At 39.7% G+C, this 25558-nt stretch overlaps 2 protein-coding genes and 1 long non-coding RNA gene across 9 annotated transcripts; 2 read left to right on the forward strand and 1 right to left on the reverse strand.

The window, feature by feature from the left end:
- Positions 1 to 4698: 4698 nt before the first annotated feature.
- LOC103699878 (protein HEADING DATE 3A-like) lies at positions 4699 to 6817 on the forward strand. The gene is made up of 4 exons (XM_008781874.4): positions 4699 to 5017; positions 5152 to 5213; positions 5329 to 5369; positions 5743 to 6817. Exons 1-4 carry the CDS (start codon positions 4826 to 4828, stop codon positions 5964 to 5966), a joined length of 519 nt encoding a protein of 172 aa, XP_008780096.1. The 5' UTR covers positions 4699 to 4825; the 3' UTR covers positions 5967 to 6817.
- A 6010-nt stretch (positions 6818 to 12827) lies between these two features.
- On the forward strand, positions 12828 to 14925 carry LOC120111940 (protein HEADING DATE 3A-like). The gene is made up of 4 exons (XM_039130355.1): positions 12828 to 13145; positions 13274 to 13335; positions 13451 to 13491; positions 13860 to 14925. The coding sequence occupies exons 1-4, from the start codon at positions 12954 to 12956 to the stop codon at positions 14081 to 14083; spliced, it is 519 nt and encodes a 172-aa protein (XP_038986283.1). The 5' UTR covers positions 12828 to 12953; the 3' UTR covers positions 14084 to 14925.
- On the reverse strand, positions 13577 to 23925 carry LOC103710262. 7 transcript variants are annotated; one of them, XR_005513440.1, is made up of 7 exons: positions 23568 to 23919; positions 20535 to 20648; positions 20329 to 20339; positions 16025 to 16270; positions 15456 to 15636; positions 14927 to 15032; positions 13983 to 14088 (listed from the first exon to the last, which is right to left on the reverse strand). It is a non-coding gene; the product is annotated as an uncharacterized LOC103710262 (long non-coding RNA). The 7 variants fall into 7 exon arrangements; XR_005513441.1 differs by lacking the exon at positions 15456 to 15636 and having other exon boundaries at positions 13577 to 14088; positions 23568 to 23916; XR_005513444.1 differs by lacking the exons at positions 13983 to 14088; positions 14927 to 15032 and adding an exon at positions 22170 to 22225 and having other exon boundaries at positions 15125 to 15636; positions 20535 to 21149; positions 23641 to 23925.
- Between the last annotated feature and the right edge of the window lie 1633 nt (positions 23926 to 25558).

Consider the following 25558-nt stretch of genomic DNA (forward strand, 5'->3'; position numbering starts at 1 on the left):
CTCGGATGCGGGACTTATTTGGTATGGGGTCCATCGTGGGACCCTCTTCTCTGCTTTAAAGCTTTAAGTTGTGGGCGCATACCCACCTACGATTCTATTTAGGAGTGGACCTGCTTCTCTGCCTTAAAGCTTTAAGTTGTGGGTGCATACCTATCGGCCATACGATTCTATCTGGGAGGGGAACAATGACGCTTGAGGAGTTGGTCTCACATCCCTCTCTCAATGAGATGCCCACATTTCTGGCTGCTGTTGGAGGACCAGGAAGGTAGAACTCAAGATATGAGACATGATGAAAGTCGGGAATAATGTATAGATGGAAAGTAGATAACCTTTCTTTATCTTTTATTGCTATATTCCTTTGTCATCTCCTATGAAGATTTTTTTAACAGTTATGTCCTCTCCCCTTTTGTTGCCTTGATTTGTTCTTTTGTAGGCATCACTTTTTTTTTTTTTTTGGTGAAACTTTCTCTATTTTCTTGTTTAGTTATATAACAAGAACAAAGGACACTCAGCATGATGCAGGGTGATAATAAAAATAAAAAATATAATTCCATGTAATAGAAGAATAATAAGAATTTGAGAAATAAAAAAAAAAGATGCACGATATTAACTCTTTCAACTAGTTCAATCACCATGGCATAGTTTGGCATTTTGATTGCAAGAAAAAAAAAGTGAGTTTTTTTTTTCTCGATCTTCAGCTACTTTTGATTGTCGTAATATTAAATTCCGGTTCAAAATCTTTTTGTGTGTGGAGAAAAATAAATAAGAAGTAAATTTATTTTATTTTATTTTGAAAGTTTCCAAAAGAAAGAATTTTTTTTTTTCTTTTAACTTCTTTGTTTTTTTACACAACTTCGAAACATCATACTTTTTCGCTTTGTCATGAATGAATTATCCTTTCTCGTTGTTTTATGTGTGTGTGACTTTACTTCCTATAATTTGGCCGGCCCTCATCTTGAGAAAATGCTTATTATTATTACTTATGATTTTAATTAGGAGTACAAGCATTTTATGACTCTATACCGAGTGCTTGTAATTTGTAACTAGTTTGAATTTAGGAGTAAGATTGCCTTTACTTGGAAAACTTGAACAATTTTGGTAGTCGAAATGCCCAGAATTCTCGTAGGCATCATGATAATTCTCATCAGATCACCACTTCTTTCTCTTTCTCTTGTCATCACCATAATTTTAATTATAAGGAAAAAAATGAAATTATACTTTTAGTTATTGCAACTAGGTACTATTTAGTGGGTATGGAGTAATAAGACTGTTTTCTGCTCTTTGGAAGTCTAAAACCGTTTTAGGGTAGTTGAGAGGGGTAGAATGTTTGAAGGCACATGTCCAAGGCTATGTGATGCACGTCCCTAGGCTTACCTGCGCGGGACGAGCATTCGAGGGCCAAGCTGTAACCACCGCCGATTGGTCGACTTGATTCGGTTAGCAATGGTTTGATCCGAGGTGTATCACTTGCTCCTTACTTCTGAGGCCGAGCTGATCTCCTTGGCTCGGACGAAAGAAGTAGTTGTGCCATTTCATTGAGCCAACCTGTTGAGCTGACTTGCAAAGCCGAGCCACCTTCTCGAGCTATTCTGCAGTCTTCTAGAGGGTTCCAGAGGTAGCATTTATTATCTAGTGGTGTTCGACGACCTTCTCGAGTCATTATCATATATGGTAGGATCTCCAAGGCAATAATTGGACTTCTCAAAATGACGATCCATGTGGTTGCCCGAGGTCAAATACCGTGGCAACACGCGACAAAGATCGTATCGTGTTGTCGAAGGGTCAGATCAATCTACTCGAATGTTAGACTTATTTGGTATGGGTCCCTCATGGGACCCGCTTCTCTGCTTTAAAGCTTCAAGTTGTGGATGCATATCCACCAGGCATACGATTCTATCTTAGAGGGGGCCAATGACACATGAGGAGCTGGTTTCGCATCCCTCTCTCAACAAGATGCCCTCATTCCTAGCTGCTGTTGGAGGACTAGAAAGGTAGAATGCGGGGTATGAGACACGATGAAAATCGGGAATAAAGTATAGATAGAAAGTAGATAGCCTTTTTTTATCTTTTATTGCTATATTCCTCTGAAGATTTTTTTAACGGGTATGTCCCCTCCCCTTTTATTGCCCTGATTTGTTCTTTTGTGTGCATCACCTTTTTTTTTTTGCGAAACTTTCTATGTTTTCTTATTTAGTTATATCACAAGAATGAACAACCGGGTGATAATAAAAAAAATATATATAATTCCATGTAATAGAAGAATAAAAATAATAATTTGAGAAATAAATAAAAAAAATAGATGCATCATATTAACTCTTTCGACCACTTCAATCACCATGGCATGGTTTGGCATTTTGATTGCAAGAAAAAAAAGTGAGTTTTTTTTTATCTCCTGTTACGTTTGATTGTATTAAATTCTTGTTTGAAATTTTTTGTGTCCAGTGAAAAATAAATAAGAAGCAAATTTTTCCTACTTTTTTTGAAAGTTTCCAAAAGAAAGAAAAAATGGAATTTTTTTAACTTCCTTTTGTTACCCAACTTTAAAACATCATACTTTTTCACTTTATTATGAATATTGTTTTATGTGCGCACAACTTTACCTTTTTATATGACTTCCTATAATTGTTATGAATCTTTTTTGTGCGTGATTTTTTTGAGGGCGCAGTATTTTTTCCATTTTAATGATTTTTTTTTTCCTTTTTGAAGTGTCCCACTAAAAATCTAATTACTCATCAAGAAAATAATACGAAAAAATATTTTTTTTCTTTTTTAATGCATCCGAAATTTTCAAAGGAAATAAGATTCTTTCCTTTTGCAAAGAGTGCCACTAAAAATCAAATTTAGAAAATATTACGAATGAATTATTTTTTTCTTTTTTTGCGAATGGATTTTTTTTTTGTGCATGAGTTTCTTTTTGAATGAATTTTTTCTTTTTGAAAAGACTCCCTAAAAAACTTATTTATTTCAATTTTTTTATGCTCATGGAGAAAAAATTATGCACAAAATATTTTTTTTCCTTTTTTTGTGCATGTGGAATTCCCAACAAATAAAAAGCAGGGTTTTTTTGTGCACGGAGAATTTTGCTTTTTGAACATTTTTTTCCTTTTTAAAAGAGTCCTCCCAAAAAACTAATTCGGAATGTATTGTCCATGATTTTGTTTTTAAAAAAAAAATCCCACTATAAAGATAAAGTATAGGTGCAAAGTAGATTGCCTTCCTTTATCCTTTATTCCAGTATTTCTATTGACAAAGACCAAAATTTTAACATAGAAGAGAGGAGGACAGCATCGAACTCTTAATACGAGGTGATTTAGTTTAGGAGATCATGAGACTCGAGGAGACCGCTCCTTTGAAAAGAATTCATGGACAAGAATAGGAAGGAAAAGGAGGTGCCCAGCCATTCAGCTAGGGCATGAGCCGGGGCCGGACTGCACCTGGATTTGGAGGTCCGGACTTCATCCGAGGGTTGCTCTCTTTCTATGGAAGGTGTTCTGGAGCCGACTTCCTACGAGAGCAGAGCTGAGCAGGCGAGGTTGGGGGGTCCCAGCTGAGTGCGGGACGTGCGGAGCTGAGGAGTCAGTGGACCATGTGCTCTTCCAGTGTACATGGGCGCGGACGACATGGCAGTGGGCTCGGATCCCGCGGGGGGCCCGGAGTGAGCGGCTACAGTTTCTCAGGGTGACACGGCAGTGGTTAGCCAGTTTACGGACTCGCGAGGAGGGCATTAGAGCTACTTGCACAGCGCTTCAGATCTGGCTGGCAAGGAATGCCCGCACTCTCGGTGAGCGCAGGGTGTCACCGAGGTTTGTAGCAGAGCTTGCTCGAGCACAGGCTTTGGAGTTCAGACCCGCCCCTTCTACAAATAGACCTTTGACAGCTCGGGACACCTGGGGTTCCCCCCCTGCTTCGGCAGCTTCCCAGTTGGTGTATTTCACCTGGGAGCCCCCACCCCTGAGCTTCCTCAAGGTCAACTTCGATGGGTCGGTTCTGGATGGCGGCACGCGGGGCGGTGCAGGCTTTGTCATACGAGGCCCACACTCCAGGGTAGTGGCCGCAGGTGGCTGTCAGTTGTTCGATACATCGGTGCCTGGAGCAGAGCTGCACGCCGCCTGGGCAGGCCTTCGACATGCGAGGGCAGTATTGCGGGCCAGCTCGATTATCTTGGAGGGGGACTCGGCCACTGTTGTCCGATGGATTCAGAGGGGATTGGGGGGTGAGACTACAGACCATCCCCTGATTCGCGATATTGTGATGATGAGTCAGGGAGGGGCCACTTTGGCCAAACATGTATTCAGGGAGGCCAATGGGGCAGCCGACTGGGTGGCTGGCCATGTGGCCCACCACTCGGGGTATGCCCTTTGGGTAGGAGAGGCGGAGCTGCCATTGGCACTCCGTGAGGTCTTGTATTTTGACTTTATTGGGTGTATTCGTACCCGTACTGTATGAAGCACCCGCTTTCAGCAAAAAAAAAAAAAAAAAAAAAAAAAAAAAAGAGGAGGTGCCCAGTGTTTTCATCCTTAGGAGTTGGAACCAGGTGACCAAATCAAACATCATTACCACTCGTGGAGCGCCTTCCACATGTGTTCTCGTAGTGGCTAAGCCCAGATTCAAATACGCCCTTTAAAGGACCTTAGCCCTTCAGTAAAGTTAGACGTGTGAGAATCCAGCGACCAGACAGGCTTCTATATAAACGCTGTACATCCATCTCGTTTCCTCAAGCTCTCTTCTTGAGTTCTCCTCTTCCCTTGTCTCACCCTCTTACTCAGGCTATATATAGTATTAGATCTACCATACCCCATAACTTCGTTCCTGCAACTATATTACAATGTCTGGCGACGCCTTGACTTTAGGAAAAGTGGTGGGGGATGTGGTGGACCAATTCCCTAGGACCGTGCCCCTAAAGATTTTCTACAATAATAGGCTACTTTTTAATGGTGCAGGGCTAAAACCCTCTGCAGTAGTGAATAGGCCCAGCGTTGACGTTGGAGGAGATGATCTCCGGACATTCTACACGCTCGTAAGTTAAATCCATTTGTTCATTAATTGTCTAAACGGCTAATGCATGTTATTATTCTCTCTCTCTCTCTCTCTCTCTCTCTCTCTCATGCTTCTTGTTGTTGGTGGCGGCTTGGCCTCTCTTCTCTGTAAAAGGTGATGGTGGATCCAGATGCACCAAACCCAAGCAATCCGACGTTAAGAGAGTACTTGCACTGGTGAGCTCCGACCGAGGCTTGTTAGTCATTTGAACTGTTGTTCTTGCTTTTGGGCCTTCTTATTCTGAACGTAAAATGCCATGAGTGCTAAATAGTTCTGGCTCTGGTTTTACAGGATGGTCACAGACATCCCTGGATCAACGGATACAAATTTCGGTGAGTAGTTTTTTTTTTTTTTTTTTGGGTTTAGAAGGAGGGCCATCAGATAATCCTATATATCTTCATGTTAGAATCCGTACGGCTCATGAGAAAAACAGAAGGCATAATCGTTCATTCATATTGCCATACATGAGCGGATGTGATGTCTACGTGGTAAGGCAGAGGGCAGATAATGCACTTGCATGATAAATTTCATCTCATCCACATTGGCTTTCGTACAGAACATATCTATATTTATGCACCACGCAACCCAGTTTTATACCCTAAACGACTCGTTTACATATATCAAAAAAACAAAGGCCACCGTCCTGAATTTTCTTGCGGATCCAGTCTTCTTAGGTCATGCAATTTGCTTGTGGTGGTTTTTCAGGGAGGGAGCTGACGACTTATGAAAGCCCGGGACCGGCGTTCGGGATCCACCGGATGGTGTTCGCGCTGTTCCACCAGTTGGGCAGAGAGACAGTATTCGCTACTCCGACGCGGAACAACTTCAACACCAGAGATTTCGCTCAGGAAAACCATCTGGGGCTGCCGGTTGCCGCGGCATACTTCAACTGCCAGAGGGAGGGGGGCTGCGGCGGCAGAAGATTCTAAAGCGACTATTGATGTCATGGAGCAATAAGTCATAGCATAAAATTAGTAGATGAGAGAGCGTTGATGTCATGGAGCAATAAGCTATTACCATAAAATTAGTAGATAACAACGTACGTATCGTTGTAACCTATGCCTAACTTTTAAATAAACATCAAGTCAGCATCTCCAGCTACTTTACCTACTTTACCTGCCTTCTATAAACATCCTGTCCACACACCTCCATCCTCTCGTATCAAGTCAATAAGCAAAAAAACAAACATCCTGTCATGGAACTGGAAGAACCTAGCTTCTTTTTCTTTTTTTTACTGAAAGAATGGAACCTATGGCTAACTTTTAAATAAACATCAAGTCAGCATCTCCAGCTACTTTACCTGCCTTCAATAAACATCCTGTCCGCACACCTCCATCCTCTCGTATCAAGTCAATAAGCAAAAAAACAAACATCCTGTCATGGAACTGGAAGAACCTAGCTTCTTCTTTTTTTTACTGAAAGAATGGAACCTATAGCTAACTTTTAAATAAACATCAATGTCAGTATCTCCAGCTACTTTACCTGCCTTCTATAATAATGTTCTTCAGCGATACACATATGAAGTGATATAATATATTACGAACATAAGAGTTGAAAAAGTTCGCACGGATGCACTATAGGGACTGAAATCAATTCGGTCATTCGAGATGGACGGACATGCATGCAAATATAGAATATGGTCCATGGTGCAACTTGCACAGATCGCAGTATCAATTTTTGGAGGCATGGAACAATGAATATTTTGACACGATGATGATACAAGAATTTAAGAAATTACTAGGAATAATAGAAACAGCCTCCTGAATATAGTTAAAACCTACCACTGCTGAAAAGGAAACAATATCTGCCTTAAGCTCTGGCGCTGTGAAATGTATGATCGCACCTTTATTGCCCATCCGCATCGACGTAGAAAAGACATTTTCATATCTAAATTAAAAATAACTAGTTACAAGTTAGGGAAGTCAAGATGACAAAATGCAGGCGACAGTACATGAAATTGCTACAAAAGTAAAGTTTAGAGTAGCAAAAGCCAAGGTTTATTGAAGTCTAGATGTTGCAAGAAGTGGGATAAAATGCATAATTTCAAAATGTTCATTCTTTCTCAAAATGTTTATCAAGTCACTGCTACATGTCAACTTTAAAAAACTCAACAAACCAATTATCTTTCAAAGAGATACATTAATCTGATTTTTAATGACTGATTTTTCCCTACATCGTAACTATTGGTTAGTATATTCTGCTACAGATGTGACAGATGAAGCTCTGCTCCAATCAAGATTATGCAACCCCACAGGCTAGCCTAAAGCACTCATCTCCTCGTACATTTTATAGATATCGATGGTGTGTTACCGAAATCGAGTGCTTAATCCATACAGCATCTTCTTGCAATGCAGGATCTATTCTGTAGAATTGCTCTATGCATGCATGTTCTCTCTATTTTTCTTTTTATTCTTGGTTGGGTGGGGGGTTGAGGTGGAAGTGTTTTCCATGGCGCCTTCCAAGTATAGCATTTTTCAGATGCTTCTAAGACCTACGAAGAAAAGGTTGCAGAAAAATATGGTTATCTTTTTCAAAGGTGATAACAGAAAAATCATGCTAAAATTAGAATTTTTAATTTGGTTCATTTCAGCATAAAAAACTGGAACTGCAGATTTTAGTTACAGGATGGCCAAGTAAATCAATTTCAAGGTCGACAAAGCAGGGAATAAAAGGAACAAAGTCGAAAAAGTAGCCTGCTATATCATGCAGTAGAAAAAATTACCAAATGCATGGAACTTTTCCAAACTATGCAAAAAGACTAATAAAATAGTAGTAGTTCTTCACCGCTTAAGCATGAAATTGAAAAATAAGAATAGTAAGTATTTCACACATTAGTTATTAAGAATTAAATGTTTTAACAATAGGAGCTTGCAAAATACCTTCTTCACGAGGCCCCCAAAAATGATCAATAGCTCGTATATCAGAGAGCTTCATACCACCAACACTAAATAATCCTTCATGAACTACAAAGATCTTGCTATTTATGACATGAGCCAAAGGTAAACAACAAAATACTGCTGCAGAGTTCAACAAATGTTCCGCTCAACTTTGACCGGACCTGTCCCTCAAAACCAGAAATTTTGTTGATGCTCTTACTTTCATGATTTCCTCTGGAAAGATACATAGCTGTAATTTTTGAAAAGATAATTATGCAGATTAACCATAAAAGTAACTTGCATATAAAAATTAAAAAGAACTCATTGTATTCAACAGCGTATAAAATTGAAGTGCCAAATTATGCCATACCAAGGAGCAGATTAAGAAAAAGACACAATGATAATCCTGGATTTTAACAAAGATGGATAAAATAATCATATTTGAACAGCAGTATTACAAGTTCAGATGGTAACAAACTTAAATAAAGGAATATAAACATTTTATAATGTTGGCTTCAGAAATGGAAACATATTATGGAAAACGACAGACTTACAAAGTTACAATAGTAGCAATCTGTATCTCATAAATATCAAAACATAATATGTTTAGGATAGAACAAATTTTACGTACCATTAATCGCTGCAACATGAGGATTACATGAGTTTGCAAAGTAAGTTGAAGATTTAGAGCTAATGCTAGGCCAATAGTCCAGATTCACAATCAAAAGCATGTTAGGTTATACATGGTGTAATTTCATTCACACAACTGGTCACATGTGTTCAAGGTTTATCAGTGATGGATAGGACATTATAAAAGTCAAGAAATCAATAAATGATACTATTGCATCTGGATCAACCGGAACCAGGGATGAGATCCAAAATGTTTTGAGTATTTAGATCTGGATCATGAGTCCTAGATCGTGGATTTTAAGGTCCTGACAACAAATGATTTCAATGGCATTTAAAATATAAATTCTAATCCCTTGAAACTTAGGCTTCATTGCTACCTGATTACTCTATGGTTATTTCAAATATGAAAGTCCAGGTAGCTCACTCGTCTTTTTCTTGAACTTGCTTCTTTATTGTCAGTGATACTGAAGTGGAAACAGAGAGTTAATTTAGGGGGTAGAGGAAGTCAAGGGCAAAGCCGCCTCCTATGAAGCGAATTGAGAAAGATGATACAGTGAATGGATAGATGAATGTGAACGTGTGAACAACCTTGAAGATGATGCTGCCTAAGCATCTAGTCTGGATGGGTTACTGAAGTAGGGATGTCGATGTAAAGTTTATGTTATAAGGTATGCTCGACCATAGCATCAAAAATTCATGCAATTATTTTAATCAGAACTTTGCAAGAGATACTGTGTCTATTGCGACCCTCGAAATTATGATAAGAGTAAGGATATTGCAGTGCCTGAAATTTCCTCTGGTGCTTGTTTAATGATACAATGCGAGGACGGGAGGCAAGTGACTCCTAGTGACTGAAGGTCCGTTTGGTTTTGGTCTTGTATTATTGCCGGGATCCAACAGTGCGAGCCCGTTGATATGGTTCATGCGTGTGCATTTCAACAGCCTCGGCAAAGGCTGACAGCATTCTGCTGTGAACTTGTGCAATGCCGTGAGGGGGTGTTCGGTTTTGCATTTAAGATATTGCTCGAACAACATCAGGGCGATCAGAAAAGAGTATTTGGAATATTAAGGTTATCGGAGCTCGAAAATAGCAGCTCCAGCAAGTCTGGTTTGATAGAGGTGAGCTGGCTGGATGCCCATTTTGTCGAAGTGGTTTCAGCTCCCTCCCTGTGCCCTGTGCCCTGTGAATCCGAGCCAATTCGGAGCGTCGCTCTTGTCGAGCCCTCTGGACCAACCGGCATCAAGCCCAAACAGGCATCAAGCCCAGCAAATTGCTCCCTACTCGGATGCAGGACTTATTTGGTATGGGGTCCATCGTGGGACCCTCTTCTCTGCTTTAAAGCTTTTAAGTTGTGGGCGCATACCCCCCTACGATTGTATCTAGGAAGGGACCCGCTTCTCTGCTTTAAAGCTTTTAAGTTGTGGGTTCCTACCCATCGGCCATACGATTCTATCTAGAAGGGGAACAATGACGCTTGAGGAGTTGGTTTCGCATCCCTCTCTCAACGAGATGCCCACATTTCTGGCTGCTGTTGGAGGACTAGGAAGGTGGAACTCAAGATATGAGACACGATGAAAGTCGGGAATAAAGTATAGATGGAAAGTAGATAACCTTTCTTTATCTTTTATTGCTATATTCCTTTGTCATCTCCTATCAAGATTTTTTTAACAGTTATGTCCTCTCCCCCTTTTGTTGCCTTGATTTGTTCTTTTGTACGCATCACCTTTTTTTTTTTTTTGTGAAACTTTCTCTATTTTCTTGTTTAGTTATATAACAATTAACAAGAACAAAGGACACTCAGCATGATGCAGGGTGATAATAAAAATAAAAAAATATAATTCCATGTAATAGATGAATGATAAGAATTTGAGAAATAAAAAAAATAGATGCACGATATTAACTCTTTCAACTAGTTCAATCACCATGGCATAGTTTGGCATTTTGATTGCAAGAAAAAAAAATGTGAGTTTTTTTTTCCGATCTTCAGCTACTTTTGATTGTCGTAATATTAAATTCCGGTTCAAAATCTTTTTGTGTGTGGAGAAAAATAAATAAGAAGTAAATTTATTTTATTTTATTTTGAAAGTTTTCAAAAGAAAGAAAAAATAATTTTTCTTTTAACTTCTTTGTTTTTTACACAACTTCGAAACATCATACTTTTTCACTTTGTCATGAATGTATTATCCTTTCTTGTTGTTTTATGTGTGTGTGACTTTACTTCCTATAATTGTTATGAATCTTTTTTATGCGTGATTTTTTGAGTGCGCAATATTTTTTTTTCTTTTTTGAAGTGTCCCACTAAAAATCTAATTAGTCATCAAGAAAATAATATAAAAAAATATTGTTTTCGTTCTTTAATGCATCTGGAATTTTCAAAACAAATAAGATTTTTTCTTTTCTCAAAGAGTCCCACTAAAAATCTAATTTAGAAAATATGATGTATGGATTATTTTTTCTTTTTTGCGTATAGAATTATTTTATGCATATACTTTTTCAACTAAAATTTTTCTTTTTGAATAGTCCCACTAAAAATTAAATTTTTTGTGACCGTAGAGAAAATGTCATGAATGAATAATTTTTTTCTTTTTTTTGTGCATGTGGAGTTCCCAACAAAATAAGGAGCAGAGTTTTTTCGTGCACAGAAAATTTTGCTTTTTGAACATTTTTTTCCTTTTTCAAAGAGTCCTCCCAAAAAACTAATTCGGAATATATTGTCCATGAATTATTTTTTTTCATTTTTTGTATGCAATTTTTTTGTGAATATTTTTTTTAAAAAAAAATCCCACTAAAAAGATGGAGTATAGGTGCAAAGTAGATTGCCTTCCTTTATCCTTTATTCCAGTATTTCTATTGACAAAGACCAAAATTTTAACATAGAAGAGAGGAGGACAGCATCGAACTCTTAATACGAGGTGATTTAGTTTAGGAGATCATGAGACTCGAGGAGACCGCTCCTTTGAAAAGAATTCATGGACAAGAATAGGAAGGAAAAGGAGGTGCCCAGCCATTCAGCTAGGGCATGAGCCGGGGCCGGACTGCACCTGGATTTGGAGGTCCGGACTTCATCCGAGGGTTGCTCTCTTTCTATGGAAGGTGTTCTGGAGCCGACTTCCTACGAGAGCAGAGCTGAGCAGGCGAGGTTGGGGGGTCCCAGCTGAGTGCGGGACGTGCGGAGCTGAGGAGTCAGTGGACCATGTGCTCTTCCAGTGTACATGGCGCGGACGACATGGCAGTGGGCTGGGATCCCGCGGGGGGCCCGGAGTGAGCGGCTACAATTTCTCAGGGTGACACGGCAGTGGTTAGCCAGTTTACGGACTCGCGAGGAGGGCATTAGAGCTAGTTGCACAGCGCTTCAGATCTGGCTGGCAAGGAATGCCCGCACTCTCGGTGAGCGCAGGGTGTCACCGAGGTTTGTAGCAGAGCTTGCTCGAGCACAGGCTTTGGAGTTCAGACCCGCCCCTTCTACAGATAGACCTTTGACAGCTCGGGACACCTGGGGTTCCCCCCCTGCTTCGGCAGCTTCCCAGTTGGTGTATTTCACCTGGGAGCCCCCACCCCTGAGCTTCCTCAAGGTCAACTTCGATGGGTCGGTTCTGGATGGCGGCACGCGGGGCGGTGCAGGCTTTGTCATACGAGGCCCACACTCCAGGGTAGTGGCCGCAGGTGGCTGTCAGTTGTTCGATACATCGGTGCCTGGAGCAGAGCTGCACGCCGCCTGGGCAGGCCTTCGACATGCGAGGGCAGTATTGCGGGCCAGCTCGATTATCTTGGAGGGGGACTCGGCCACTGTTGTCCGATGGATTCAGAGGGGATTGGGGGGTGAGACTACAGACCATCCCCTGATTCGCGATATTGTGATGATGAGTCAGGGAGGGGCCACTTTGGCCAAACATGTATTCAGGGAGGCCAATGGGGCAGCCGACTGGGTGGCTGGCCATGTGGCCCACCACTCGGGGTATGCCCTTTGGGTAGGAGAGGCGGAGCTGCCATTGGCACTCCGTGAGGTCTTGTATTTTGACTTTATTGGGTGTATTCGTACCCGCTTTCAGCAAAAAAAAAAAAAAAAAAAAAAAAAAGAGGAGGTGCCCAGTGTTTTCATCCTTAGGAGTTGGAACCAGGTGACCAAATCAAACACCATTACCACTCGTGGAGCGCCTTCCACATGTGTTCTCGTAGTGGCTAAGCCCAGATTCAAATACGCCCTTTAAAGGACCTTAGCCCTTCAGTAAAGTTAGACGTGTGAGAATCCAGCGACCAGACAGGCTTCTATATAAACGCTGTACATCCATCTCGTTTCCTCAAGCTCTCTTCTTGAGTTCTCCTCTTCCCTTGTCTCACCCTCTTACTCAGGCTATATATAGTATTAGATCTACCATACCCCATAACTTCGTTCCTGCAACTATATTACAATGTCTGGCGACGCCTTGACTTTAGGAAAAGTGGTGGGGGATGTGGTGGACCAATTCCCTAGGACCGTGCCCCTAAAGATTTTCTACAATAATAGGCTACTTTTTAATGGTGCAGGGCTAAAACCCTCTGCAGTAGTGAATAGGCCCAGCGTTGACGTTGGAGGAGATGATCTCCGGACATTCTACACGCTCGTAAGTTAAATCCATTTGTTCATTAATTGTCTAAACGGCTAATGCATGTTATTATTCTCTCTCTCTCTCTCTCTCTCTCTCATGCTTCTTGTTGTTGGTGGCGGCTTGGCCTCTCTTCTCTGTAAAAGGTGATGGTGGATCCAGATGCACCAAACCCAAGCAATCCGACGTTAAGAGAGTACTTGCACTGGTGAGCTCCGACCGAGGCTTGTTAGTCATTTGAACTGTTGTTCTTGCTTTTGAGCCTTCTTATTCTGAACGTAAAATGCCATGAGTGCTAAATAGTTCTGGCTCTGGTTTTACAGGATGGTCACAGACATCCCTGGATCAACGGATACAAATTTCGGTGAGTAGTTTTTTTTTTTTTTTTTGGGTTTAGGAGGGCCATCAGATAATCCTATATATCTTCATGTTAGAATCCGTACGGCTCATGAGAAAAACAGAAGGCATAATCGTTCATTCATATTGCCATACATGAGCGGATGTGATGTCTACGTGGTAAGGCAGAGGGCAGATAATGCACTTGCATGATAAATTTCATCTCATCCACATTGGCTTTCGTACAGAACATATCTATATTTATGCACCACGCAACCCAGTTTTATACCCTAAACGACTCGTTTACATATATCAAAAAACAAAGGCCACCGTCCTGAATTTTCTTGCGGATCCAGTCTTCTTAGGTCATGCAATTTGCTTGTGGTGGTTTTTCAGGGAGGGAGCTGACGACTTATGAAAGCCCGGGACCGGCGTTCGGGATCCACCGGATGGTGTTCGCGCTGTTCCACCAGTTGGGCAGAGAGACAGTATTCGCTACTCCGACGCGGAACAACTTCAACACCAGAGATTTCGCTCAGGAAAACCATCTGGGGCTGCCGGTTGCCGCGGCATACTTCAACTGCCAGAGGGAGGGGGGCTGCGGCGGCAGAAGATTCTAAAGCGACTATTGATGTCATGGAGCAATAAGCCATAGCATAAAATTAGTAGATGAGAGAGCGTTGATGTCATGGAGCAATAAGCTATTACCATAAAATTAGTAGATAACAACGTACGTATCGTTGTAACCTATGCCTAACTTTTAAATAAACATCAAGTCAGCATCTCCAGCTACTTTACCTGCCTTCTATAAACATCCTGTCCACACACCTCCATCCTCTCGTATCAAGTCAATAAGCAAAAAAACAAACATCCTGTCATGGAACTGGAAGAACCTAGCTTCTTTTTCTTTTTTTTACTGAAAGAATGGAACCTATGGCTAACTTTTAAATAAACATCAAGTCAGCATCTCCAGCTACTTTACCTGCCTTCAATAAACATCCTGTCCGCACACCTCCATCCTCTCGTATCAAGTCAATAAGCCAAAAAACAAACATCCTGTCATGGAACTGGAAGAACCTAGCTTCTTCTTTTTTTTACTGAAAGAATGGAACCTATAGCTAACTTTTAAATAAACATCAATGTCAGTATCTCCAGCTACTTTACCTGCCTTCTATAATAATGTTCTTCAGCGATACACATATGAAGTGATATAATATATTACGAACATAAGAGTTGAAAAAGTTCGCACGGATGCACTATAGGGACTGAAATCAATTCGGTCATTCGAGATGGACGGACATGCATGCAAATATAGAATATGGTCCATGGTGCAACTTGCACAGATCGCAGTATCAATTTTTGGAGGCATGGAACAATGAATATTTTGACACGATGATGATACAAGAATTTAAGAAATTACTAGGAATAATAGAAACAGCCTCCTGAATATAGTTAAAACCTACCACTGCTGAAAAGGAAACAATATCTGCCTTAAGCTCTGGCGCTGTGAAATGTATGATCGCACCTTTATTGCCCATCCGCATCGACGTAGAAAAGACATTTTCATATCTAAATTAAAAATAACTAGTTACAAGTTAGGGAAGTCAAGATGACAAAATGCAGGCGACAGTACATGAAATTGCTACAAAATAAAGTTTAGAGTAGCAAAAGCCAAAGTTTATTGAAGTCTAGATGTTGCAAGAAGTGGGATAAAATGCATGATTTCAAAATGTTCATTCTTTTTGAAAATGTTTGTCAAGTCACTGCTACATGCCAACTTTTAAAAACTACACAAATCAATTATCTTTCAAATAGTTACATTAATCTGATTTTTAATGACTGATTTTTTCTCTACATCGTAACTATTGGTTAGTATATTCTGCTACGGATGTGACAAATGAAGCTCTGCTCTAATCAAGATTATCCAACCCCACAGGCTAGCCTAAAGCACTCATCTCCTCGTACATTTTATAGATATCGATGGTGTGTTACCGAAATCGAGTGCTTAATCGATACAGCATCTTCTTGCAATGCAGGATCTATTCTGTAGAATTGCTCTATGCATGCATGTTCTCTCTATTTTTCCTTTTCTTCTTGGTTGGGTGGGGGGCTGAGGTGGAAGTGTTTTCCATGGCGCTTTCCAAGTATGGCATTTTTCAGATGCTTCTAAGACCTACGAAGAAAAGGTTGCAGAAAAATTTGGTTATCTTTTTCAAAGGTGATAACAGAAAAATCATGCTAAAATTAGAATTTTTAATTTGGTTCATTTTAGCATAAAAAACTGGAACTGCAGATTTTAGTTACAGGATGGCCAAGTAAATCAATTTCAAGGTCGACAAAGCAGGGAATAGAAGGAACAAAGTCAAAAAAGTAGCCTGCTATATGATGCAGTAGAAAAAATTACCAAATCCATGGAACTTTTCCAAACTATGTAAAAAGACTAATAAAATAGTTGTAGTTCTTCACCGCTTAAGCATGAAATTGAAAAATAAGAATAGTAAGTATTTCACACATTAGTTATTAAGAATTAAATGTTTTAACAATAGGAGCTTGCAAAATACCTTCTTCACTAGGCCCCCAAAAATGATCAATAGCTCGTATATCAGAGAGCTTCATACCACCAACACTAAATAATCCTTCATGAACTACAAAAATCTTGCTATTTATGACATGAGCCAAGGTAAACAACAAAATACTGCTGCAGAGTTCAACAGATGTTCCGCTCAACTTTTACCGGACCTGTCCCTCAAAACCAGAAATTTTGTTGATGCTCTTACTTTCATGATTTCCTCTGGAAAGATACATAGCTGTAAATTTTTGAAAAGACAATTATGCAGATTAACCATAAAAGTAACTTGCATATAAAAATTAAAAAGAACTCATTGTATTCAACAGCGTATAAAATTGAAGTGCCAAATTATGCCATACTAAGGAGCAGATTAAGAAAAAGACACAATGATAATCCTGGATTTTAACAAAGATGGATAAAATAATCATATTTGAACAGCAGTATTACAAGTTCAGATGGTAACAAACTTAAATAAAGGAATATAAACATTTTATAATGTTGGCTTCAGAAATGGAAACATATTATGGAAAACGACAGACTTACAAAGTTACAATAGTAGCAATCTGTATCTCATAAATATCAAAACATAATATGTTTAGGATAGAACAAATTTTACGTGCCATTAATCGCTGCAACATGAGGATTACATGAGTTTGCAAAGTAAGTTGGAGATTTAGAGCTAATGCTAGGCCAATAGTCCAGATTGACAATCAAAAGCATGTTAGGGTATACATGGTGTAATTTCATTCACACAAGTGACTTGAATTACAAGCCAGGTCGACAAAACCATTCCAAACCGGACGGTTCCAGCCGTTCCAAGCCATACCGGCGGCTCACCGGTACGGTTCCGACAACGAAAACGAAACCCGTTGCCGGAGCTAGAGAGGAAAAAGAAAAGAGAGAGCGAACGAGAAAGAACAGAGAGAGAGGTCAGGACGCCGGCAAAGACCGCGGGGGGCCGGCGGAGGCCGCGGCCGGTTCCCCTACAAGCCCGAAAAACCTGGGCTGCTACAATCGTCCCCATCATGACTACACTGGATCGGAATGAAGATACACTCGAACAATATCATGGCCATCAAGCGTATTTGGAATATTAAGATTATTGAAGCTCGAAAATAGCAGCTCCGGCAAGTCTGGTTTGATACAGGTGAGGCAGCCGGACTCCCATTTTGTCGAAGTGGTTTCAGCTCCCTCCCTCCCTATGCCCTGTGAATCTGAGCCAATTCAGAGCATCTCTCTTGGTCGAGCCCTCTAGACCTACCGACAAAGTAAATTCTTTTGGAAAGAACTGAGTTCGTATGCCCGGTGGTGGACAACCAAACAAGCATCAAGCCTATCAAATTGCTTGGTAACAAAGCTCCCTCCTCGGATGCTGGACTTATTTGGTATGGGGTCCATCATGGGTCCTGCTTCCCTGCTTTAAAGCTTCAAGTTGTGGGTGCATACCCACCGGCCATATGATTCTATCTCGGAGGGGGCCTACGATGCTTGAGGAGCTGGTTTTGCATCCCTCTCTCAACGAGATACCCACATTCCTGGTTGCTTGCTGTTGGAGGACTAGGAAGGTAGAATGCGGAATATGAGACACGATGAAAGCCGAAAATAAAGTATAGGTGCAAAGTAGATAGCCTTTCTTTATCTTTTAATGCTATATTCCTTTGTCATCTCCTATGATGATTTCTTTAATGGTTTTGTCCTCTCCCTTTTTGTTGCCCTGATTTGTTCTTTCATGCGCATCACCTTTTTTTTGTGCAACTTTCTTTGTTTTCTAAATTAGTTAGATGACAAGAACGAATAATAGAAGAAGAATAATAAAAAACTATAATTCCATGTAATAGAAAAAGAATAATAAGAAATTTAGAAATAAAATGAAAAAAATAGATGCGCGATATTAACTCTTTCGACCACTCCAATCACCATGGCATAGTTTGGCATTTTGATTGCAAGAAAAACAAAGGTGAGTTTTTTTTCGATCTCCTGCTACTTTTGATTGCCGCGATATTAATTTCTGAATTTTGTTCAAAGAGAAAAAAATAATTCGGAATATATTGTCAATGAATTATTTCTTTCATTTTTTGTATGAAATTTTTTTGTGAATGATTTTTTTTTTCTTTTTTAAAAATCCCACTAAAAAGATAGAGTATAGGTGCAAAGTAGATTGCCTTCCTTTATCCTTTATTCCATTAGTTTCATTGACAAAAGAGGAGGACAACATCCAACTCTTAATACCAGGTGGTTTAGTTCAGGAGATCATGAGACTTGAGGAGAGTCGCTCCTTTGAAAAGAATAGGAAGAAAAAGGAGGTGCCCGGTGTTTTCATCCTTAAGAGTTGGAACCAGGTGACCAAATCAGACATCATTCCCACTCGTGAAGCGCCTTCCACATGTATTCTCATAGTGGCTTAGCCCAGATTCAGATATGTCCTTTAAAGATTGGTTCTCATTAACGGAGAGAGACAAGGTTGAATGACCAGCAGTCAGATGAACCTCGCCCTATCATTGCAGCTGTGCCTGCTTTCCTGAATCCAACGCCTCCAGGTTGGCTGCTGGGTGGTAGGACCTTAAGTCCTTAACCCTTAACTTACAAAAGAAAAGGACCTCAGCCTTTCAGTAAAGTTAGATGAGTGAGAATCCAGTGGCCAGACAGGCAGGCTTCTATATAAACACTGCACATCCCTCTCGCTTCCCCAAGCTTGATCTCTTCTTCAGTTCTCCTCTTCCCTTGTCTCACCCTCTTCCTCAGGCTATATATAATATTAGATCTTCAGTTCTCCTCTTCCCTTGTCTCACCCTCTTCCTTAGGCTATATATAGTATTAGATCTTCAGTTCTCTTCCCTTGTCTCACCCTCTTCCTCAGGCTATATGTAGCATTAGATCTACCATATATACCCTATATCTTCATTCCTATATCTATATTACAATGTCTGGAGACGCCCTGACTTTAGGTCAAGTCGTGGGGGATGTGGGGGACCCATTCCCTAGTTCTGTGCCCCTAAAGATTTTCTATAATAATAGGCTACTTTTCAATGGTGCAGAGCTAAAACCCTCTGCCGTAGTCAATAGGCCTAGCATTGACGTTGGAGGAGACGATCTCCGGACATTCTACACGCTTGTAAGTTATTTCCATTTGTTCCTTGTCTAAACGGCTCATGCTTGTTATTATTCTCTCATGCTTGTTGCTGGTGGCTTGGCCTCTTCTCTATTAAAGGTGATGGTGAATCCAGATGCACCAAACCCAAGCAATCCGACGTTAAGAGAGTACTTGCACTGGTGCGCTCTGACTGGGGCTTGTTAGTCATCTGAACTATTGTTCTTGCTTCTGAGCTTTCTTATTCTGAACAAAAAATGCCATCGGGTAAGTTATCAGGTACTAAATAATTCTGGCTCTGGTTTAGAAGTAGGGCCATCAGATAATCCTATATATCTTCATGTTAGAATCTGTACAGCTCATGAGAAAAACAAAAGGCATAATCATTCATACATAATGCCATACATGAGGGGATGAGATGCCTACGTAGTAAGGCAGAGGGCAGATAATGCACTTTATATATATACATATATATACATATACATATATATATATATATATATATATATATATATATACATATACATATATATATATATATATACATATATATATATATATATATATATATACATATACATATATATATATATATACATATATATATACATATATATACATATATATATCCAAAAACAAAGGCCACTGTCCTGAATTTTCTTGCGGATCCAGTCTCCTTAGGTCATGCAATTTGCTGGTGGTGGTTTTTCAGGGAGGGCGTTGATGACTTATGAAAGCCCAAGACCGGCGTTCGGGATCCACCGGATGGTGTTCGGACTGTTCTGCCAGTTGGGCAGAGAGACAGTATTCGCTCCTCTGACGTGGAACAACTTCAACACCAGAGATTTCGCTCAGGAACAATTTCTTAAATTCTTCCAAACATTCATAACGCAAACCTACCATCCCTTATGCTCCTAGTACATAATACTTATATGCACCACCTTACCATCTAAAGTTCTATTATGGCCAATGGAGAAATATATACCAGACCAGGAACATTATCCTGGACTCTTTTCTAACAAGAAAAAAATTGTAGTGTCTAAGGATTTCACTACATAGCAGCGAGGCCAAAGTTCCTTTTTGATGGATTAAATTACAAATATTAAATTGAAGTTTTTTTCCTTGAATAGAATTTATTCAAAGCTATTTCAACGGAGAATATTTATATTACCGAAACAAAGTAATCCAAAATTTCATAGATAAATTACCTATTTTCCCACTATAAAAGAGAGCGAAGATGTGGTGAGCAGCGTTCCAACAAAGGCATGTAAAAACAGAAAGGAGTGTGAGCAAGAATTTTAAAGCCAAGAATTCATGAAGCAAAGAAGGCAGGCATCTAACACCAACATGATTAGTAGAGAGTAGAGACAATACTTATACAATGAAAATATATAGAAACTGCAACAGAGCTCACCTTTCTAATTCATGAACAGCAATTGCTTCTTCGAATCAAAGCTTCTGGACAGCCTTTAAACATTCCTTCAACCTCTTTGTAGCATCTGGCATCATTTGGACAATTTTTTTTAACCTAAGAGGATCAACATGTCAATAAAAAAACTTCTAGCACAATCAACAAAATGAAGAATATATGTATATGTTCATACAATCAACGAAATTAAGGAACACCAATCTAAATTTAAATAGCATATAATGGCCAAGCATTTATCATCATAAGAAGTGAAAACTCATGTGATAGAAAACAATGCTTCCAAATCAAGTGCGGTCCAAAAAGGTTACACATTGGCAATCAAAGATGTAAATAAGTTAATTACATAACTTGACTCTTCAACAGTAGAAGATTTTGAGATTAACCAATAAACAGTTCTGAAAGACAAACACATGATATTGGCATGTATAATTACTCATGATAATTTCCATATTTAAATTACTAAATTCATAAAAATATTGAGAATCTTTTGTTATCGTATTCACAAGAATAAATAAGATCAATAGGGGGGGGTGTCATGCCTCTGACCGAAATCATAAGCCAAGGAGAAGGCAATCGCCGCACATCCATAGAGAACTCTCTCTACAAGCATGCAAGGCATCTCATCACGATATCAGAATCAAGCAGCGGAATAAATTTAATAATTAAAGGTCAAGCTTTAAATTTAAATAACTAAAATCCAAACTTTCACAAAATCCAATAATATACAATGTCTTACAATTCCATATATTAAATCAGTAACAAACCCTAATCTATAATAAAGGAGTCAAAATTCTGCTTCTAATTACTCTTCCATAGCAAAATCCCATGCCACACTAGTTCGCTAAATCTATAAAAATGATAAACATTGAATAATGAGCTAGATAGCCTAGTAACTAGTAAGCAATGACACCTTACCTAGATTAATTAGGCAATAAGATGAATAATAAGTTACTGAAAATAAACATACATAATACATCAATTCATAAATCAAATCTAGATATATAGTATTATCAAAACATCACGCATGCGAATCCAATCTTTGTCATAATTCAAGTTTGCATTCATGAATCCTCTTTGAAAATATAAAATTCATCACGTCAACCATGAACTATCACCACAATATCCCTTCGGCAAGGTCCTTTTCATGATGCCGCACATCTTTTTGCGACGTGCTATGTATCTTCTTATGGCGAAGTCCTTCAGAATTGCGTATCTTCTTGTGGTATGCCATGCATCTTCTTGCAGCGCTAACCCTTCAGGACTAATTAAGTGCCAATATTTAACTCCCATTGGCGGGGTCCTTAACATAATCAGATCCAGAGTCCAAAAAACCATATGGTATTGAAATCTATATGCTATTGAATCAAATCTTTTCATCACAAAAACAAGTTTCATATTCCAAATCAAAATATACAGAAAACCATATGGTATTGAAATCCATAGAGCATAATCGATAACAGAATCAATACTTCAATTATGCATCATATAATATTCCAAAATAAGATATATTCAATACTATACATCAAAATTTATAAATTTTGAATATTACAACTCAAAATTTTATCAATATAAATATTTAATAATTGCCAATAAAATCTAGAAAAGTGAAGCATTATTTACCTTGTAAAAATAATCAGCCGACAAATCCAACTATCTTTGAAAATTTCCTTTGGAACCTATACAAATCAAGACAAGTTGGGATTGGACTCTAGACCTTATCTTTGCTGCCACCCAAAATAGAGTGGACAAAAATCTAGGGATCTGTTTTTCCAGAAGGCAGACCCTTTGATTGTCAAGAACCATTTCAAAAGAAAGCATGCTTTTAGGTATCCCTCACGCATGATGTTTCAATCTTAAACCTCATTACCATCAGATCCCGTCCATATGAACCCACAAATCAAATTCTGCTTAGCCCGCTCTTGGATCTACATGATCAAGAGCATGAAAATATACGAGAGTTATTACAAAGCACAACTATTCATCCTAATATTAGTTTTTTCTTAGAAAAAAGAGATATTGAGGGAGGCAGAACAGAAGGTTGCCGCTACTTCTCTCTCAGGAAGAGGGGAAAGGGCCTTGGTGGCTGATGGTGGTGTTGGTGGCCCCAGCCAACCTCCCAGTGACACATGCCGGCGATGAAGATGATTGGTGGCGGACTGCCAACAAGGATGAAAAAAAAACTAAGAAAAATTTGGGTTTGAAAACAGGGTGACTCATTGCAATGAAATCCAAAGGCAATAGCCGTCATAACTGGACAATCAGAGGTGGTCCTCGATGGGGGAAAAAAACAGGGAGTGCCGAAGTGGTGGGAGATAGATTCTCGACTCCGGCGAGGAGATCATCGGGAAAACAAGGTGGAGGAGGAGGGCTTACAGCTGATGGTGAAGATCTGAAGAAATAGGAGAGGAGAAGAAGAGGGTTTAGGCATGAGCTCGCTGATATATCACGCTGGTGAGTATAAAAGATGATGTTGTATGTTCATGATATTACATTGATGCCAAAGTGCATAATGGAATAGGAGATACTGGTAATGGATGGCATTGTTTATTTTTTTCCTCGGCAATGATTAAGAAATAAAACTTGGATTGACAAAGGCGATTGGAACAACAGAAAAAAAAGCTGCATTGCAGAAAGAATCAGAGAAATTGACCACTAGACGCAGCGTTAGGGTAATTCGTTTCGTGCCCACCTACCAAGGACAACCCTCATTCAACATCAGATTACAAGGTTACTTCAGTTATCAAGAAAACAACCTAAATTAATTGCATGCGAAGATGCTACACCAAGTTCCCTCTTTTTAACCTTCTCTCCAGAATTCTGAATAGAACGAAAGAAAGAAGTATCAAGAACTTTAGGATCACAAATTCTAACCCAGTAAACGCTCAAATCTCAGTGATACGGAACAAAATAACAATCGAACATTTGTCGAGAATCGGAAACAAAAAGATCAAGAAAATAGGATCTAGAGTTTAGATGCTTTATCTGAAACACATAGCCGGCGAAGAGAGAAAGATGAACCTCTGAGAGCCGGCGTGGCGACGTTTAGATGCTTTATCTGAAACGGATAGCCGGGGAAAAGAGAAAGATTCACCTCTGAGGGCCCGCGTGGGCTTCAATGGGGGTGGCAGCCCGCCCGCGCGGTAAAAGATGCGTGCCAATCCGAGTTCTTCGATGTAGAGGAGACTAGGGTTTTTTTTTTTTTTTTTTTTTTATTGGTAGAAGAACTGGGTGGGACGGGTCGGTTTCCGCTGGAACGAGATCAGAGGGGACAGGGATTCTTGGATTCAGGGTGTTGGAAGAGAGGGAGGAGAGAACCGAGAGGCGAATGGTGTAACTGGGTCGCCTTTTATGTCGTCCCGCACGCTTGACAGATATTCTGATAGCGTTCCATACGTTTCATTTTATTTATTTTTTTTTTTTTTGATATGTCTGAATGTATTCACGTTAGACAGATAGAGAGAAGGAAAAAGAAGACTGAGGCCCTGTTTGGGAGAGCTTTTGGAGGGCCAAAAAAGCACTTTCTGGCCCTCCAAAAGTACTTTTAAACAAAAAAAGATGTTTGGTAAAATTTTGGAAAAGCTGTTTCAGCTTTTGCGGAAAGCTGAAAACAGCTTTTGGGGGGAAGCTACAATTTGTCGCTTCCCCCCAAAAGCTGTTTTCAGCTTCGTCGGAAAGCTGTTATTTTACCAAAAGTACCCTCATTTAAAAATCTTTTTTTCCTTCCAAAGTGGCCCATCCACCGCCTCTTCCTCTTCCGCCCATCACCCTCCTCTTCCTCTTCCTCTTCCGCCCATCCCCCTCCTCTCCATCTCCCCCGCCGCCGCCCATGACGCCCTCCCCCTCTTCTCCGTCCTCCGCCGCCGTTCCGTCTCCCTCGCCGCCGCCCCCTCGACGCCCTCCGCCGCCCTCGACGCCCTCCGCCTTTTCTCCCTCCTCCTCTACCGTTCCCTCTCCCCCATTGCTGTCGCCAACGCCCTCCTCCTCTGCCGCTCTCTCTCCCCCGCCGCCGCCTCCGACATCGTCTTCCTCTTCTCCATCCTCCTCTGCTGCTCCCTCTCCCCCGTCGCCGCCCCTGACTCCCTCCGTCTCTTCTCCCTCGCCCAACCACCTCTCCCTCTCCCCCGACCGCTCTCCCTCTTCCTCAAAGCTTCTCTCTTCGGCTTCGTCGCCCATCCTCCCGTCGTCGCACCGCCGGGAGCTTGATCGCCCCTTTCATGATCATGCGGGATAAGTGAGGCAAGGGAGGAAGAAGGGAGGGGAGAAGCTTCGGGAAGGAGGAAAAAGAAAGAAGAGAAGGAAAACAAAAGAAAAGAAAAAGAAGAAAAGAAAAATAAAAGAAAAAAAAAGAAGAAAAGGAAATGAAAAAAATAGAGAAGATAGAATAAATAAATAAATAAATAAAAATATTAGTAATTGTTTAACCAATTTTATCATCTAGCAAGAAAATTTATTAGGGAGATAAATGGTCATCAGAAGAGTAAAAATTAATTTACGCTAATAATTAAATTTTTATATTTTTATTATTGTATTATACTATAAATATAATATAATATTGTATCATAATACATTAATATGTTATGTTAAATAATTTAATATTATATTATATTATGAGAAATTAATTTATGGTAATAATTATAATATTTTATACCTTTATTATGTATTATACTATAAATATAATAATATATTACATTATATCATAATATGTTAATATATTATGTTAAATAATTTAATATTATGTTATATTATGGAAAATTAATTTATGCTCATATTTTTGATGATATTGGAAATTGTGGGGTACCCTTTTGGGCGGCGGCGTCCGCCCACGGCAACGTGCGTCCGTCTTGGCTTCCTTCCGTCGAGACTGCCGCTGGTTAACTGCAAATGGTCATCAGAAGGATGAAAAATGAATTTACACTAATAATTATAATATTTTATACATTTATTATTGATTATACTATAAATATAATATTATATTACATTATACCATAATATATTGATATGTTATGTTA

The sequence above is a fragment of the Phoenix dactylifera genome, chromosome 9 (assembly GCF_009389715.1).
Source record: "Phoenix dactylifera cultivar Barhee BC4 chromosome 9, palm_55x_up_171113_PBpolish2nd_filt_p, whole genome shotgun sequence".
Taxonomy (NCBI): Eukaryota; Viridiplantae; Streptophyta; class Magnoliopsida; order Arecales; family Arecaceae; genus Phoenix; species Phoenix dactylifera.